The sequence below is a fragment of the Glycine soja genome, chromosome 17, assembly GCF_004193775.1.
Source record: "Glycine soja cultivar W05 chromosome 17, ASM419377v2, whole genome shotgun sequence".
NCBI lineage: Eukaryota > Viridiplantae > Streptophyta > Magnoliopsida > Fabales > Fabaceae > Glycine > Glycine soja.
The window spans coordinates 17,901,218-17,914,936 of record NC_041018.1 but is presented as its reverse complement, the minus strand read 5'-3'; the positions used below and the strand labels follow the sequence as shown (position 1 = coordinate 17,914,936).

Here is a 13,719-nt window from a genome sequence, read left to right as displayed (position 1 = left end):
AGAGATACCTAGGTTATGTAAGCTCATTATTGTTAGGTTTTCTTCTGTAATGGCTAGATAAACACCCTTGTTGGGGATTGCTAATGAACAACTGATGTAATTATTTTAATATCTAATTGATTGTGTTTCTTGTGTTCAGTGCTTCTTTCAGTGCTTAAATTTTGTATGCTCTTGGTCTGATCTACCATTTGTGTGCCTAGTTAGGTGATTTTAACATTGGAAAATGTATTGTTGCCTTAGAACTTGAATGAAGCAGAATTGAAACTTAGTCTTACAAGAGGGATCTGTGGATTAAGTTTTAGTTTTAAGTATGCTTTTACAATAATGTTGTTTGGTTTAAGTCTAGTCTAACAAGAGCGATCTGAGGACAAAGCTTAGGCTAAATTAGTCTAAACTTTCGTAAGCTATTTAAGCTAAGTCTAATCCAACAAGAGGGATTTGAGGATGAAGCTTAGTTTAAGTTAGTCTAGACCTAGGAGGGTTGTCTAAATTGAGCCTAGTCCAACAAGAGGGATCTGAGGACGAAACTTGGATTGATTCAGTCTAACTAGGGATTGAGGTTTAGTAACTTAGGCTACAACATAGAACACAAAAGCATGATTGATTAGGGAAATATCTTTTTATGCATCAGCTGGTCTATTAGAAAGACTCAACACTTCTACCTACTGCTGTTAATTTTACTTATTTGCATTTTTACCGTTTTTAGCCTAGACTTAGTTTAATTCTGTTCTAAATCATCAATTATCAATGTTTTTTTTAACAATACCTTATTTCTGAATTTAACCCTGTCTTGGACTAGTTCCTTGAGTTTGATACTCGGATTCATCCGTTTTAATTTTAAATACTTGATGATCCGGTGCGCTTTCTGGCAAACCGGATTTCCCTTGAACATATTTGTATAAAGAAAAAGTGTACCAAAAAGTAATTGCAGAGGAAATCCAACAAAATACAAGGGGACTACTTGCCCCAAGAACCACCTGAAAATGTACAGCCGAAAGATGGGGGCATACGCGAAGGATGAGAAGTTCTTGATGCATTTTTTCAAGAGAGTATGGTCGGGGCATCTATCACTTGGTACACTTATTTAGAATCTAACTAGGATCTCTCTATTAGGGCTGGTCATGAACTCCGAACCTCATCGGGCACTGTTGGTCAAAATTTTGAATGAGGCCCATGTAGTGCAAGACATATCAGTGGAGGGCTTCGAAGGAATAGTCAACAACATCATTGCCAACAATTACCTGACTTTTGCTGATGAAGAGATACTAGTTGAGGGCATGGGACACAACAAGGCTTTGCACGTGTCCGTCAAATGCATGGACCGGATAGTGGCCAAAGTGCTCATTGATAATGGCTCTTCCCTCAATGTCATGCCTAAAACTACATTGGATAAGCTTCCATTTGACGTATCGTACATGAGGCCAAGCTCTATGGTGGTAAGGGCTTTTGATGGCAGTTGACATGACCTAAGAGGAGAGATCGATCTCCTGATTCAAATTGGGCCACACATGTGCTCGATAACTTTCTAGGTAATGGACATAAACCCTGCCTATAGTTGCCTTGCTAGGCCGGCCTTGGATCCATTCTGTTAGGGTGGTCCTATCAACATTGCACTAGAAATTGAATTTTATGGTGGAAGGACAGCTGGTTATAGTGTCGGGTGAAGAAGATATACTAGTGAGTTGTCCATCCTCTACACCCTATGTGGAAGCTACGGAAGAGTCATTGGAAACATCTTTTCAAGCACTAGAAATTGTGAACAATGCTTATGTGGAGCCTCCTCCGGTGCTACCGCGTTTATTTGGTGCCTCCTTGATGGTGGTCTGAGTTATGTTGAGGGATGGGTATGAGCCCGGAATGGGTTTAGGCTGGAATGGTGATGGCACGACAAGCTTGGTGAGGTTTGTTGAAAATCATGGAAGGTTCGATCTGGGTTACGAGCCTACACATGCCGACAAGAGAAGGGTCACCTTAGAAAGGAAAGATGTAGAAGCAAAGCTTCATGGTGAATCAAAGGTGATTCAAAGGTGTTTTGATGATAACAATGATGATGACAAAAGATGATGACAAAGGTGATGACAAAAAGCTCAAAGAACAACTCAAGAGAATCCAAGATCAATCAAGAACAATTCAAGAGTTCAAGATAAGAATCAAGAAGAATTCAAGACTCAAGAAGAAAGTCTAGAGACAAGAATCAAGATTCAAGGTTCAAGATCTGAAGAATCAAGATCAAAATTCAAGACTCAAGATTCAAGAATGAAGAGAAGACTCAATCAAGATAAGTATTAAAAAGTTTTTCAAAACTTTGAATAGCACATGAGTTTTTGACAAAACCTTTTACCAAAGAGTTTTTACTCTCTGGTAATCGATTACCAGATTGTTGTAATTGATTACCAGTAGCAAAATTGTTTTGAAAAAGTTTTCAAATTGAATTTGCAACGTTCCAATTATTTTCAAAAAGCTGTAATCGATTACAATGTTTTGATAATCGATTACCAGTGCCTTTGAACGTTGAAATTCAAATTCAAATGTGAAGAGTCACATCCTTTCACACAAAAGTTTTGTGTAATCGATTACACTAATTTGGTAATCAATTACCAGTGTTGTTTTTGAATAAATCAAAAGATGTAACTCTTCAAAAGGTTTTTTTGACTTTTTCAAATTGTTTTTAAGTTTTTCTAAAAGTTATAACTCTTCTAAATGGTCTTCTTGGCCAGACATGAAGAGTCTATAAAAGCAAGGCTTTGATTTGCTTTTGAAGACACTTTTACACTTATTCATAAATCATTTACAAGCCTTGAATCTCTTTGAACTTCTACTTCTTCTTCTTCTTTGTACCAAAAAGCTTTATGATGTTTTCTGGTTTTCTAAACCTTGAAAACTTGTGCTATTCATCCTTTTCATTCTCTTCTCCCTTTGCCAAAAGGAATTCGTCAAGGACTAACCGCCTGAATTCTTTTTGTGTCTCTCTTCTCCCTTTTCCAAAAGAACAAAGGACTAACCGCCTGAATTCTTGTGTCTCCCTTCTCCCTTGTCAAAGAATTCAAAATGACACAGTCTGAAAATTCTTTTGATTCTTCCCTTTCCCTAATACAAAATTGTTCAAAGGACTAACCGCCTGAGAATTCTTTTGTATCCCCATTCACAAAGTATCAAAGGTTTAACAGCCTAAGATCTTTGTCTTAACGCATTGGAGGATACATCCTTTGTGGTACAAGTAGAGGGTACATCTACTTGGGTTTGACTGAGAACAAGAGAGGGTACATCTCTTGTGGATCAGTTCTAGTGGAGGGTACATCCACTAGGGTTTCAAAGAGAACAAGGGAGGGTACATCCCTTGTGGATCTTTGCTTGTAAAAGGATTTTTACAAGGTTGAAAGAAATCTCAAGGACCGCAGGTCGCTTGGGGACTGGATGTAGGCACGGGCTGTTGCCGAACCAGTATAAAAACTCTTATGTGTTTGTTTCCTTCTTCCCTACTCTTTTACTTTCCGCTGTGCATTTAATTTCTGCTTTTACTTTCTGTTAAGTTTCTCTTCTACTCCTTATTCTCTTAACAACTTAGTAAAAGCCTTAGAAGAGTAATTTTTTAATTAGCAAAGGTTTAGGAATAATTAATTCAACCCCCCTTCTTAATTATTCGGAGGCCACTCGATCCAACAAAAGAAAGAAGCCTAGCCCATTTACAAGGGCGGGGACCACAGATGGAAAGGGTCCCTATCTGCCATATTAGTAAAAGCTTTGTCAGCGCGGGGTGGATGCATGAGAATTAGGTTGTTGTGCTAGATGAAGAAGCCGACTAAAGAGCAGCCAAGTTGGGTGCAACCATGCTCCCTGGGTTTCGAATTGAAGAATTGACAGTATTAGATGAGTCGATGGGGTGTGTGTTGGGACAACACAATGAATCCAGAAAAAGGGAACGGGCCATCTACTACTTGAGCAAGAAGTTCACAACATGTGAGATGAACTACTCGTTACTAGGGAGGAGATGTTGTGCCGTGGCATGGGCAGCTCATTGTTTGAGGCAGTATATGCTGAGTTACACTACTTGGCTGGTGTCTAAAATGGATCCCATCAAGTACATCTTCGAAAAACTCGTTCTCACTAGGAGGATAGATTGGTGGCAGGTTCTGTTGTTAGAATTCAATATTTTCTATGTCACTCAAAAGGCGATAAAGGGGAACGCTTGACATATTATCTAGCTCAACAACCCATAAGCGATTATCAGCCTATGCTTCCATAATTTCTTGATGAGGATATTATGGCTTGTTTGAAGAGGAGGTTGAAGAAGAAGACATGGATAAGTGGATTGCGTGGTTTGATGGTGCGTCTAATGCACTAGGCCATGGGATTGGGGTAGTGTTGGTTTCCCCAGACAAGCAATATATACCTTTCACGGCTAGGTTGTGTTTCGACTACATAAACAATATAGTGAAGTACGAGGCATGTGCCCTTGGGATCTGAGCAGCGATCGACTTTAGGGTCAAGTTACTCAAGGTATATGGGGACTCAACATTGGTAATTCATCAGTTGAAAGGTGAATGGGAGACTAGAGACCACAAATTGGTGACTTACCTGGCTTACATCAGGAAATTGGTGGAACTCTTTGCTGACATATCATTTCATCATATTCCTAGAGAGGAAATTCAAATGGCCGACACCCTTGCCACTCTATCGTCCATGTTAAAAGTGAGCCCGCAAGGAGATTTGCCGTACATTGAATTCAGATGTCATGTCGAGCCTGCACACTGTTGTTTGATAAAAGAAAAGGAGGATGGTAAGCCTTGGTACTTCGATATCAAACGATACATTAAAGACAAGGAATACCCACCCGAGGTCTCTGACAACGACAAGAGGACGTTACGAAGGTTGGCAGCTGGTTTCTTCCTGAGTGGGGATATCTTGTACAAGAGAAACCTTGACATGGTGTTGCTTCAATGTGTGGATGCAAAAGAGGCCGAACAAATGCTAGTGGAGGTGCATGAGGGATCCTTTGGTACACATGCCAATGGACATGCCATGGCCTGAAAGATTCTGAGGGCGGGGTATTATTGGCTCACTATGGAGAACGATTGTTGCGTTCATGTGAGGAAATGCTAGACCTTCGCTGATAATGTTAATGCTCCACCTGTATTGTTGAATGTATTGGCAGCACTGTGGCCATTCTCAATGTGGGGCATAGACGTAATCGTGGCCATCTAACCCAAGGCTTCAAATGGGCATCACTTCATTTAAGTAACCATTGATTACTTCACCAAATGGGTGGAAGCAGCTTCATATGCTAGATATTGGTTACCCAGAAAGATCATGACCGATAATGCCACCAATTTAAATAACAAGATGATGAAGGAAATGTGTGAGGACTTCTAAATCCAACCCAAGATGAATGGGGAAGTTGAGGTTGCCAATAAGAACATAAAGAAGATCGTTCAAAAAATGACCGTATCATACAAGGATTGACATGAGATGCTCTTCTTCGCACTGCATGGTTATCAGACTTCTGTGCGCACATTTACTGGGGCAACCCTGTTCTCTTTTGCGTACGGGATGGAAGTTGTGCTCTCGTTTGAGGTGGAGATTCCTTCTTTAAGAATCCTAGTAGAGTCAGGATTGAAAAAATCAGAGTGGGCCCAGACACGCTTTGATCAATTAAATCTTATCGAGGGTAAGAGATTGGCTGCCATGAGCCATGGGCGACTATATCAGAGCAGAGTAAAAAACACTTTTGACAAAAGAGTGCGCTCGCGTAAGTTCAGCGAAGGGGATCTTGTTCTGAAGAAAGTGTTGCAGGTTCAAAAGGATCACCAAGGTAAATGGGCCCTAAACTATGAAGGACCGTTTGTTGTGAAGAAGGCTTTCTTAGGAGGAGCATTGTTGCTTACGAACATGGATGATGAAGAACTGCCTTTGCCTGTGAATTCCAACATCGTCAAGCGATATTATGCATAATACTGGGGGAATTCAAAGGCTCAATGTTTGGACCTCCTCAAGGACTCATTAGGATCTCCAAGTCTTAAGTTTTTTGTAAACAATAATCACAACATTAATTAATATGGATTAATGATTTGAATCTCTCCCTCCAGTATTGTGTCCTTTGCACTTTTTATTGCCTTTGAGCATGAACGTACATTCTCGTTCTTTCTCACTCACACGACCAGTATTCCGGAGCCATTTTGCATGTTCAGCAGAGGTGCCGTAAGCGTTAAGTAAAATTGAACACGACAATGAAAAAATCACAACACCCGTTTAATTTTTATGTTTAACGTTTGATCAGAAAGCATGCATGCATCTACATCTTATCATCCAAGTTTTTCGCAACCCGGAAAATGAATGAAGGGTCACTTTGGGTGATGGTCAGCACCACACCAACTTGGGTAAGCCTAGGGGCAAATGGAAAGGTGATACGAGCATCTCGTAGCATTTTCTTTACATTTTGTGCCAGTTAACATGTTCTATGTCAAAGAATTAGAGCAGGTGCCAACGGGTGCTAGGTCCATGTCAGATTTGCTCACAATCAAGGGAAAGAATTAGGGAGGATGAGATGGTGAAGCCTCAACTTCAGACCACGCGTCCGGCTAAAGACATTAAAGAAGCGCTCCTAGGAGGCAACCTAGTATCTCTAAAACTTTGCTCTTTAATTTTATGTTTTTATGCTTTCCGTTGCGAGTTAGGATTGTTCTTTTTCTTGAATTATCTCATGAATTTGCCTGAAAGTTTATACATAGTTATAAGGCTTATAAGGGAAATATATATAATAGTAATGGTAACAAAAGAAACTTTGCAAAAAAATCTTAACTCGCCTGGGCGAGTGGCCAGCTTGCCTGGGCGAGCATGGCTGACGAAAAAAAAAAGGGGAGGGGTGAAGTCAGATTTCACCCCATCTTCCCCCATTCTCTTCAAAACTCACCAAAGGCTCCCCAAGGACCTATGGGGCCTTCATTTTTGCAGCAACTTCAAGCTTTTTCTGCACCTTTGTGTCATTTATTCTTGCATTCCTTTCATCCCACTCAAGTAAGTGCCATCTCCATCTAATTTTACCTTTTCCTTGTGATGTTTGGTGCTTTGTTTGTTGTTTCTTTGCAATATTTGTGAGATGAGTTATGTGCAAACCCATGATCAAAATGCTTGGATTAGTGGCTATAATGGATGGCTCTGGGCCTATCTTTGATTCTTCTATGAATTTGCATGTCATATTGCTCCTTATCCCTCATTTATACATGTTTTAACATGTGCACACCAACTGTTTGATGAAATGTCACAATGACTATTTTGAAGCTTGAATGGGTAATGATCTTTACACATGTTCAACCATTATTTTCGGTGCATGATCAACTTAGGTTGTTAAATTAAATGCCAAGGGTATAAACTAAGCTTGAAGTTTTGGACGTTGCTTTAGATGCAATTACATAAGTCACATGAATGCTTAATGTTGTTTGAGTTGAATTGGCCTAATTGTTTGGTTAAACTTGCCGCACCAAGGTGGGTACATTGTGCATAAATTGCTGTAGAATGTCAAATTCTTTCCGTCAAAATAATACACACTGAGTGGTGATCTTTGTATGGTAACACCTACAATTAATAAAGACCACACAAAAATTGGTTGACTTCTTGGTTGTTATACTTGGTGTTGGACAAGTGGCCTCAGATATCCTAAGAAGGGGGGGTTGAATTAAGATATTACAACTTATTTCCCCAATTAAAATTCTATTTCACTTTCTATTCAAGTTATAAATTCCCTTAATAATGAATTTCTTAAATATTGATTCAAATAGAACAATTTGAATATGAATATAAAACAATAATAAATAAAGAAGTTTAAGGGAAGAGAAAATGCAAACTCATATTTATACTGGTTCGGCCACACCCTTGTGCCTACGTCTAGTCCCCAAGCAACCCGCTTGAGAGTTCCACTATCTTGTAAATTCTTTTTACAAGTTCTAAACACACAAGGACAACCCTTCCTTTGTGCTTAGAATTCTTTCACAACAAGAGACCCTCAGTCTCTTGATCCCTTTTCAGAATGAAGAAGAAGAAAAGAAGAAATCTCTCTTTAAAGAGATAGATTGAACAATTTGAGCACTCAAATAATTCCTTATTGAATCACAAGTAATTTGGCCAAGGAATTTGTAAGAGGATAAAACGATTTGCTTTTTAAGAGGATAAGACTATTTTGTTATGAAAAACTCTTAGCAAATTCGTGTCCCAAGTCACACATATATAGGCCTTTGACAGCCATTCAAGAATCAAGTAAAAAGATGTGACTGTTGAGAATAATTTCTGAAAAACTTCTCTGGTAATCGATTAGAGTATGTGTGTAATCGATTACAAGCTTTAAAATTTGAATTAAAAATGTTCAATAACTGCTGGTAATCGATTACCATATATGTGTAATCGATTACACAGTACAAATTTTGAATTCAAATTTAATAGCTGTTGTAATTCGTTTTTGGCCACTGGTAATCGATTACCAGAGGTGGTAATCGATTACCAGAGAGTAAATCTGTTGAGAAAAACCGTTTTAACTTAGATTTCTTGGCCAAACCTTTTGCGACTTCAATTGGAATTTCCTTCCTATTTAATATACCCTTCCTAAGACTCTAGAGACTGTCTTGATCATTTATCTTGAATATCTTTGTCTTGAATAAATCCTTGAGAAGCATGTGATTCATGTAATCCTTTGGCATCATCAAAACATTCAGCTTGATCATTTGTCTACAATCTCCCCCTTTTTGATGATGACAATACCTGAAATCAAGACAAGCTATACACAAGATGGTAGCACGTTCACACAACCCTTACTCCCCCTATCTTTTGGCATGTATGCCTAACTTTTGTTATTGATAAATTTCTAATAAATTTCTAATTGATTTCTAACCCATATGTGCTCTCCCAAGTTCTCTCCCCCTTTGGCAACATCAAAAAGAACTAGAGCAAAACAATCAATATCCAAACATTAACACAATAAACATCCAAACAAAGCTAACCATTAAATCAAAATAAATCCATACAGCGTCATAATTAACCAAAACAAAAGCGAGAATTATAATAACAGTGCAAGACTACGATAACTAGAACAAAAAGCCAAATACACGACGATAAAACAAAGTACTAATAATACTTAACCACTAATAAAACTAAGTTAGAATAATAACATATAATCTAAGAGGATGAAGGAGGCGGTGGTGGTGGATCAAAGCAAGTTCGGATGAAGGAGACATCTTCTTCAACTCTGGTGATCCTTGATTCCATAGCATCGAACCGCATGTCAACTTGCAATTCCATGGCATCAAACTTGTCACCAACAAAAGTCTGAAGTCCATCAAACTTGTCCATAAGCCTTTGAAGAAGAGTGGAATTATCTTCAACTGGTAGGTGGCCTTCATCATCAGCGGGTGGAACGCCCTTTTTGACCCAAGAGCCATCACGCTCTTTGCGGTAACCAAAAGAAGCAATCACAGCAGCACCAATTAAAAAGGATCTCTTGATTGGAATATAAGATTCAGAATCAAGAGGAATTCCAAAATGACGAAGAAAGAGAGTAACAAGCTGTGGATATGGTAGTGGAGCATTAAATCGCAATGCCTTATGCATGCGATATTTGACTAAGTGTGCCCAGTCAAGTTGACGCCCTGTATGAAAGGCCCACATTATAATTAGATCTTCCTCAGAAACCTGGGCAAGGTTGGAAGACCGTGGAAGCAGAATACGCACAATTAAATAGTGAAGGATGCGGCTTTCAAAAGCCAATGACCCGGCAAGAAGACGTCCGGTCATATCCGCATTGTTGGTGCAAACCAACTGGCGGGCATCATGTGCAGAGAAATCAAATTTCCAGTCGTCATTCAGTGTACCTTCAAATGGTACACTGTCACTGGTTAAGTCATGGAAAAGGGACTGGTCAATGACCATTTTTATCCCAAAAACCTCAGAAATCAGAGTGCTGTCCTGAATTTCAAGATTACAATAAAAAGCTTTAACCAATTCAGGATAAATAGGCAATTGTAATGACATAAAAGGTATAAGACCTAAGTTCTGAAAGGCTTGAATGCAATCAAAGGTTTCATCAGAAAAGAATTCCATATCAATAAACTTAGGGTCGATAATGGAACGAGATGAGAAAAGATTTGAATACCGTTTCTGCTGTTCTTCGAAAGAAAACAATGGGGAAGAGGACAAAGAGGGTGGAATTGGTGCTGTGGATGCGCTAGTGGCTCCGGAACGATGAGCTCTTGAAGCCGAAGCAGAGGCGGAAGAACCCTTTCGTTTCTTTGACGATTCTTCCATTTGAAGGAGTTTTTGTAGATTTCAATCGGTGAAATCAAAAGAAAAATGAAAAAGAAGAAGATTGCAATTTACGGGAGTTGATTTGATGAAGAAATGAGTGAGATACGAAGGTTTGGAGGTTTAGGAATGGAGGAATGTCGCAAGGGAAAAGGGGCTGCGCAGGGATGTCTGAAAAATGTGATATTTATAGAGCAGGACGCGTGGTAATCAATTACAAGTAATGGTAATCGATTACAGGAGGAGGCAGCCTACTAGTAATCGATTACATGAATACTGTAATCGATTACAAGCCATATGTTCTAGTGTAATCGATTACAGTATTCATGTAATCGATTACCAGAACAAAAAAATAGCCTTTTCCTAAAAGAAAAACTTATTTCTAAGTCTAAAAACTTATACTATCTTAATAATTAATTATACTAACAAAAAGTAAATTAAATTAAACAACACAAGCGTCATACTCAATCAAAAACACAATCAATCATTCATAAAAAAAAAATTACCTATCCAAATCACTAAGGTCTAAAAGGCCTAATTCTCTTCTTATTGAAAAGAATATTTCTTTTGGGAGAGGTTTTGTAAAGATATCAGCAAGCTGATTCTTTGTATCAACAAACTCTAATATACAATCTCCCTTTAGGACATGATCTCTAAGAAAATGGTGCCTAATTTCTATATGTTTGGTTCTAGAGTGTTGAATAGGGTTTTTGGATAGATTTATGGCACTAGTATTATCACACCTAATTGGTATACGATTAAGAAGGATGCCATAGTCAGATAATTGTTGCTTCATCCATAAAATCTGTGCACAACAACTGCCGGCAGAAATATATTCTGCTTCAGCAGTGGATAAAGCAACACTGTTTTGTTTCTTACTATGCCATGAGACAAGAGCGGATCCAATGAATTGACAAGTTCCACTTGTGCTTTTTCTATCAGTTTTTGATCCGGCAAAGTCAGAATCAGAATATCCTATTAAGTTACATGTTGAGTTCTTAGGATACCATAATCCTAAATTTATTGTACCTAATAGATATCTCATGATTCTCTTAACTGCACTCAAATGTGATTGTTTGGGGTTGGATTGAAACCTAGCTCACATGTATACACTAAACATAATATCAGGTCTACTAGCAGATAAATAGAGAAGAGATCCGATCATACCTCGATATTGTTTCATGTCTATAGATTGACCAGATTCATCTTTATCTAAGTAACAGCTAGTGCTCATCGGTGTAGCCATGTGTTTTGCACTTTCCATCCCAAATCTTTTGATCAATTCCTTGCAGTACTTGGCTTGCTTGATGAATATACCTTCTTGAGTTTGCTTGATTTGTAATCCCAGGAAGTACTTTAGTTCTCCCATCATTGACATTTCAAATTCACTTTTCATATCAAGGGAAAACTCCTTGCACAATGAATCATTAGTGGATCCAAAAATTATATCATCAACATATATTTGAACCAACAAAATATCATTATGCTTTCTCTTTATGAATAATGTGGTATCCACTTTACCTCTAGAGAATTCTTTTTCTAGAAGAAAATTGCTTAAGCGTTCATACCACGCCCTAGGGGCTTGTTTCAAACCATAAAGAGCCTTTTGCAATTTATAAACATGATTTGGTTTATCCGGGATTTCAAAGCCTGGGGGTTGTTCAACATATACTTCTTCTTGAATTAAACCATTTAGAAAAGCACTTTTAACATCCATTTGATAGAGTTTAAAATTCATTATGGATGCATATGCTAAGAGCATTCTAATGGCTTCTAATCTTGCAACTGGAGCATATGTTTATTCATAGTCTATTCCCTCTTCTTGATTATACCCTTTTGCTACTAACCTAGCCTTATTTCTAATAATTATGCCATGTTCATCTAATTTATTTCTAAAAACCCATTTTGTTCCTATGACAGGATAATTTTCAGGTTTTTCTACTAGTTTCCACACATTATTTCTTTCAAATTGATTCAGTTCTTCTTGCATGGCAATTATCCAGTTATCATCTACTATGGCTTCTTTTATATTTTTAGGTTCAATCATAGATACAAAAGCCATATTATTGCGTAAATCTTTAAGAAAATGTCTAGTTGTTACCTCTTTTGATATATCACCAATAATGTTGTCGAAGGGATGATCTCTTGAGGCTTTCCATTCTCTTGGAAGTTCATTATTTCCTCTAGCCCCATTATCTTGAGAATCCTCATTGCTTCCTTCATCTTTTTCTTTAGAGTCATTTCCATGAATATGTGTATCTTCTAAGGAATCTGAAATATCATTTAAAAAATCCTTCCTTAGAGGAATGGCATTAGACTCATCAAAGGAAACATGTATAGACTCTTCAATTGTCATTGTTCTTTTATTATATATTCTATAAGCTTTACTATGCAGAGAATATCCAAGGAAAATACCTACATCTGACTTAGCATCAAATTTTCCTAAGTTATCTTTTCCATTATTCAATACAAAACATTTACAACCAAAGATATGAAGATGTGAGATGTTTGGTTTTCTGCCATTGAACAATTCATATGGAGTTTTCTTTAAAATGGGTCTTATTAAAGCCCTATTCAAAATGTAGCATGCAGTGTTAACGGCTTCAGCCCAAAAGTATTTTGGAAGAGGAGTATCATTTAATAAAGTTCTAGCAATCTCTTCCAAAGATCTATTTTTCCTTTCAACAACACCATTTTGTTGAGGGGTTCTTGGTGCAGAAAAGTTATGCTCAATCCCATGCTTATCACAAAATAATTCAAATTCTTTATTTTCAAACTCACCCCCATGATCACGCCTAATAGATATAATCTTTAGATTTTTCTTATTTTGAATGATTTTTGCAAGTTTTCTAAATGCTTGAAATGCATCATTCTTATGAGTGATAAAAAGAGTCCATGTGTATCTAGAATAATCATCAACTATAACAAGAGCATAGTAACTTCCTCCAAAACTCATGATTCTGGAAGGACCAAACAAATCCATATGAAGTAATTGTAAGGGTTGAGTAGTTGTAACAATGTTTTTAGATTTGAAAGAAACTCTAGTTTGTTTTCTCTTTTGGCATGCATCACATAGCCTATCTTTTTCAAATCTTAGTTTTGGCAAACCAACAACTAAATCTTTTGATATTAATCTATTTAAGTGTTCCATGTTTATATGTGCAATCCGTTTATGCCACAACCATGGATCATCATCTTTACTAAGAAAACATTGATTATTATCTAGTTTTTGGCTTAAGTCTATCATGTAAACATTGTTGACTCTAAACCCTATATGCTTTATATTCATATCATGTTTATGTTCAATGACACACTTTTGAGAATCAAATGATACCAGATAGCCTTTGTCACATAATTGACTCACACTAAGCAGACTATGTTTAAGACCTTCAACAAGTAGAACATTTTCAATGGAGGTTGAAGCATTTGTACCTATTT

The 13,719-nt window shown here is 37.5% G+C and overlaps 1 protein-coding gene across 1 annotated transcript; it reads left to right on the top strand.

Moving 5' to 3' along the window:
• Nucleotides 1-1,857: 1,857 nt before the first annotated feature.
• LOC114391511 lies at nt 1,858-5,028 on the top strand. The gene is made up of 3 exons (XM_028352515.1): nt 1,858-2,005; nt 4,277-4,443; nt 4,531-5,028. Exons 1-3 carry the CDS (start codon nt 1,858-1,860, stop codon nt 5,026-5,028), a joined length of 813 nt encoding a protein of 270 aa, XP_028208316.1.
• Nucleotides 5,029-13,719: the final 8,691 nt, after the last annotated feature.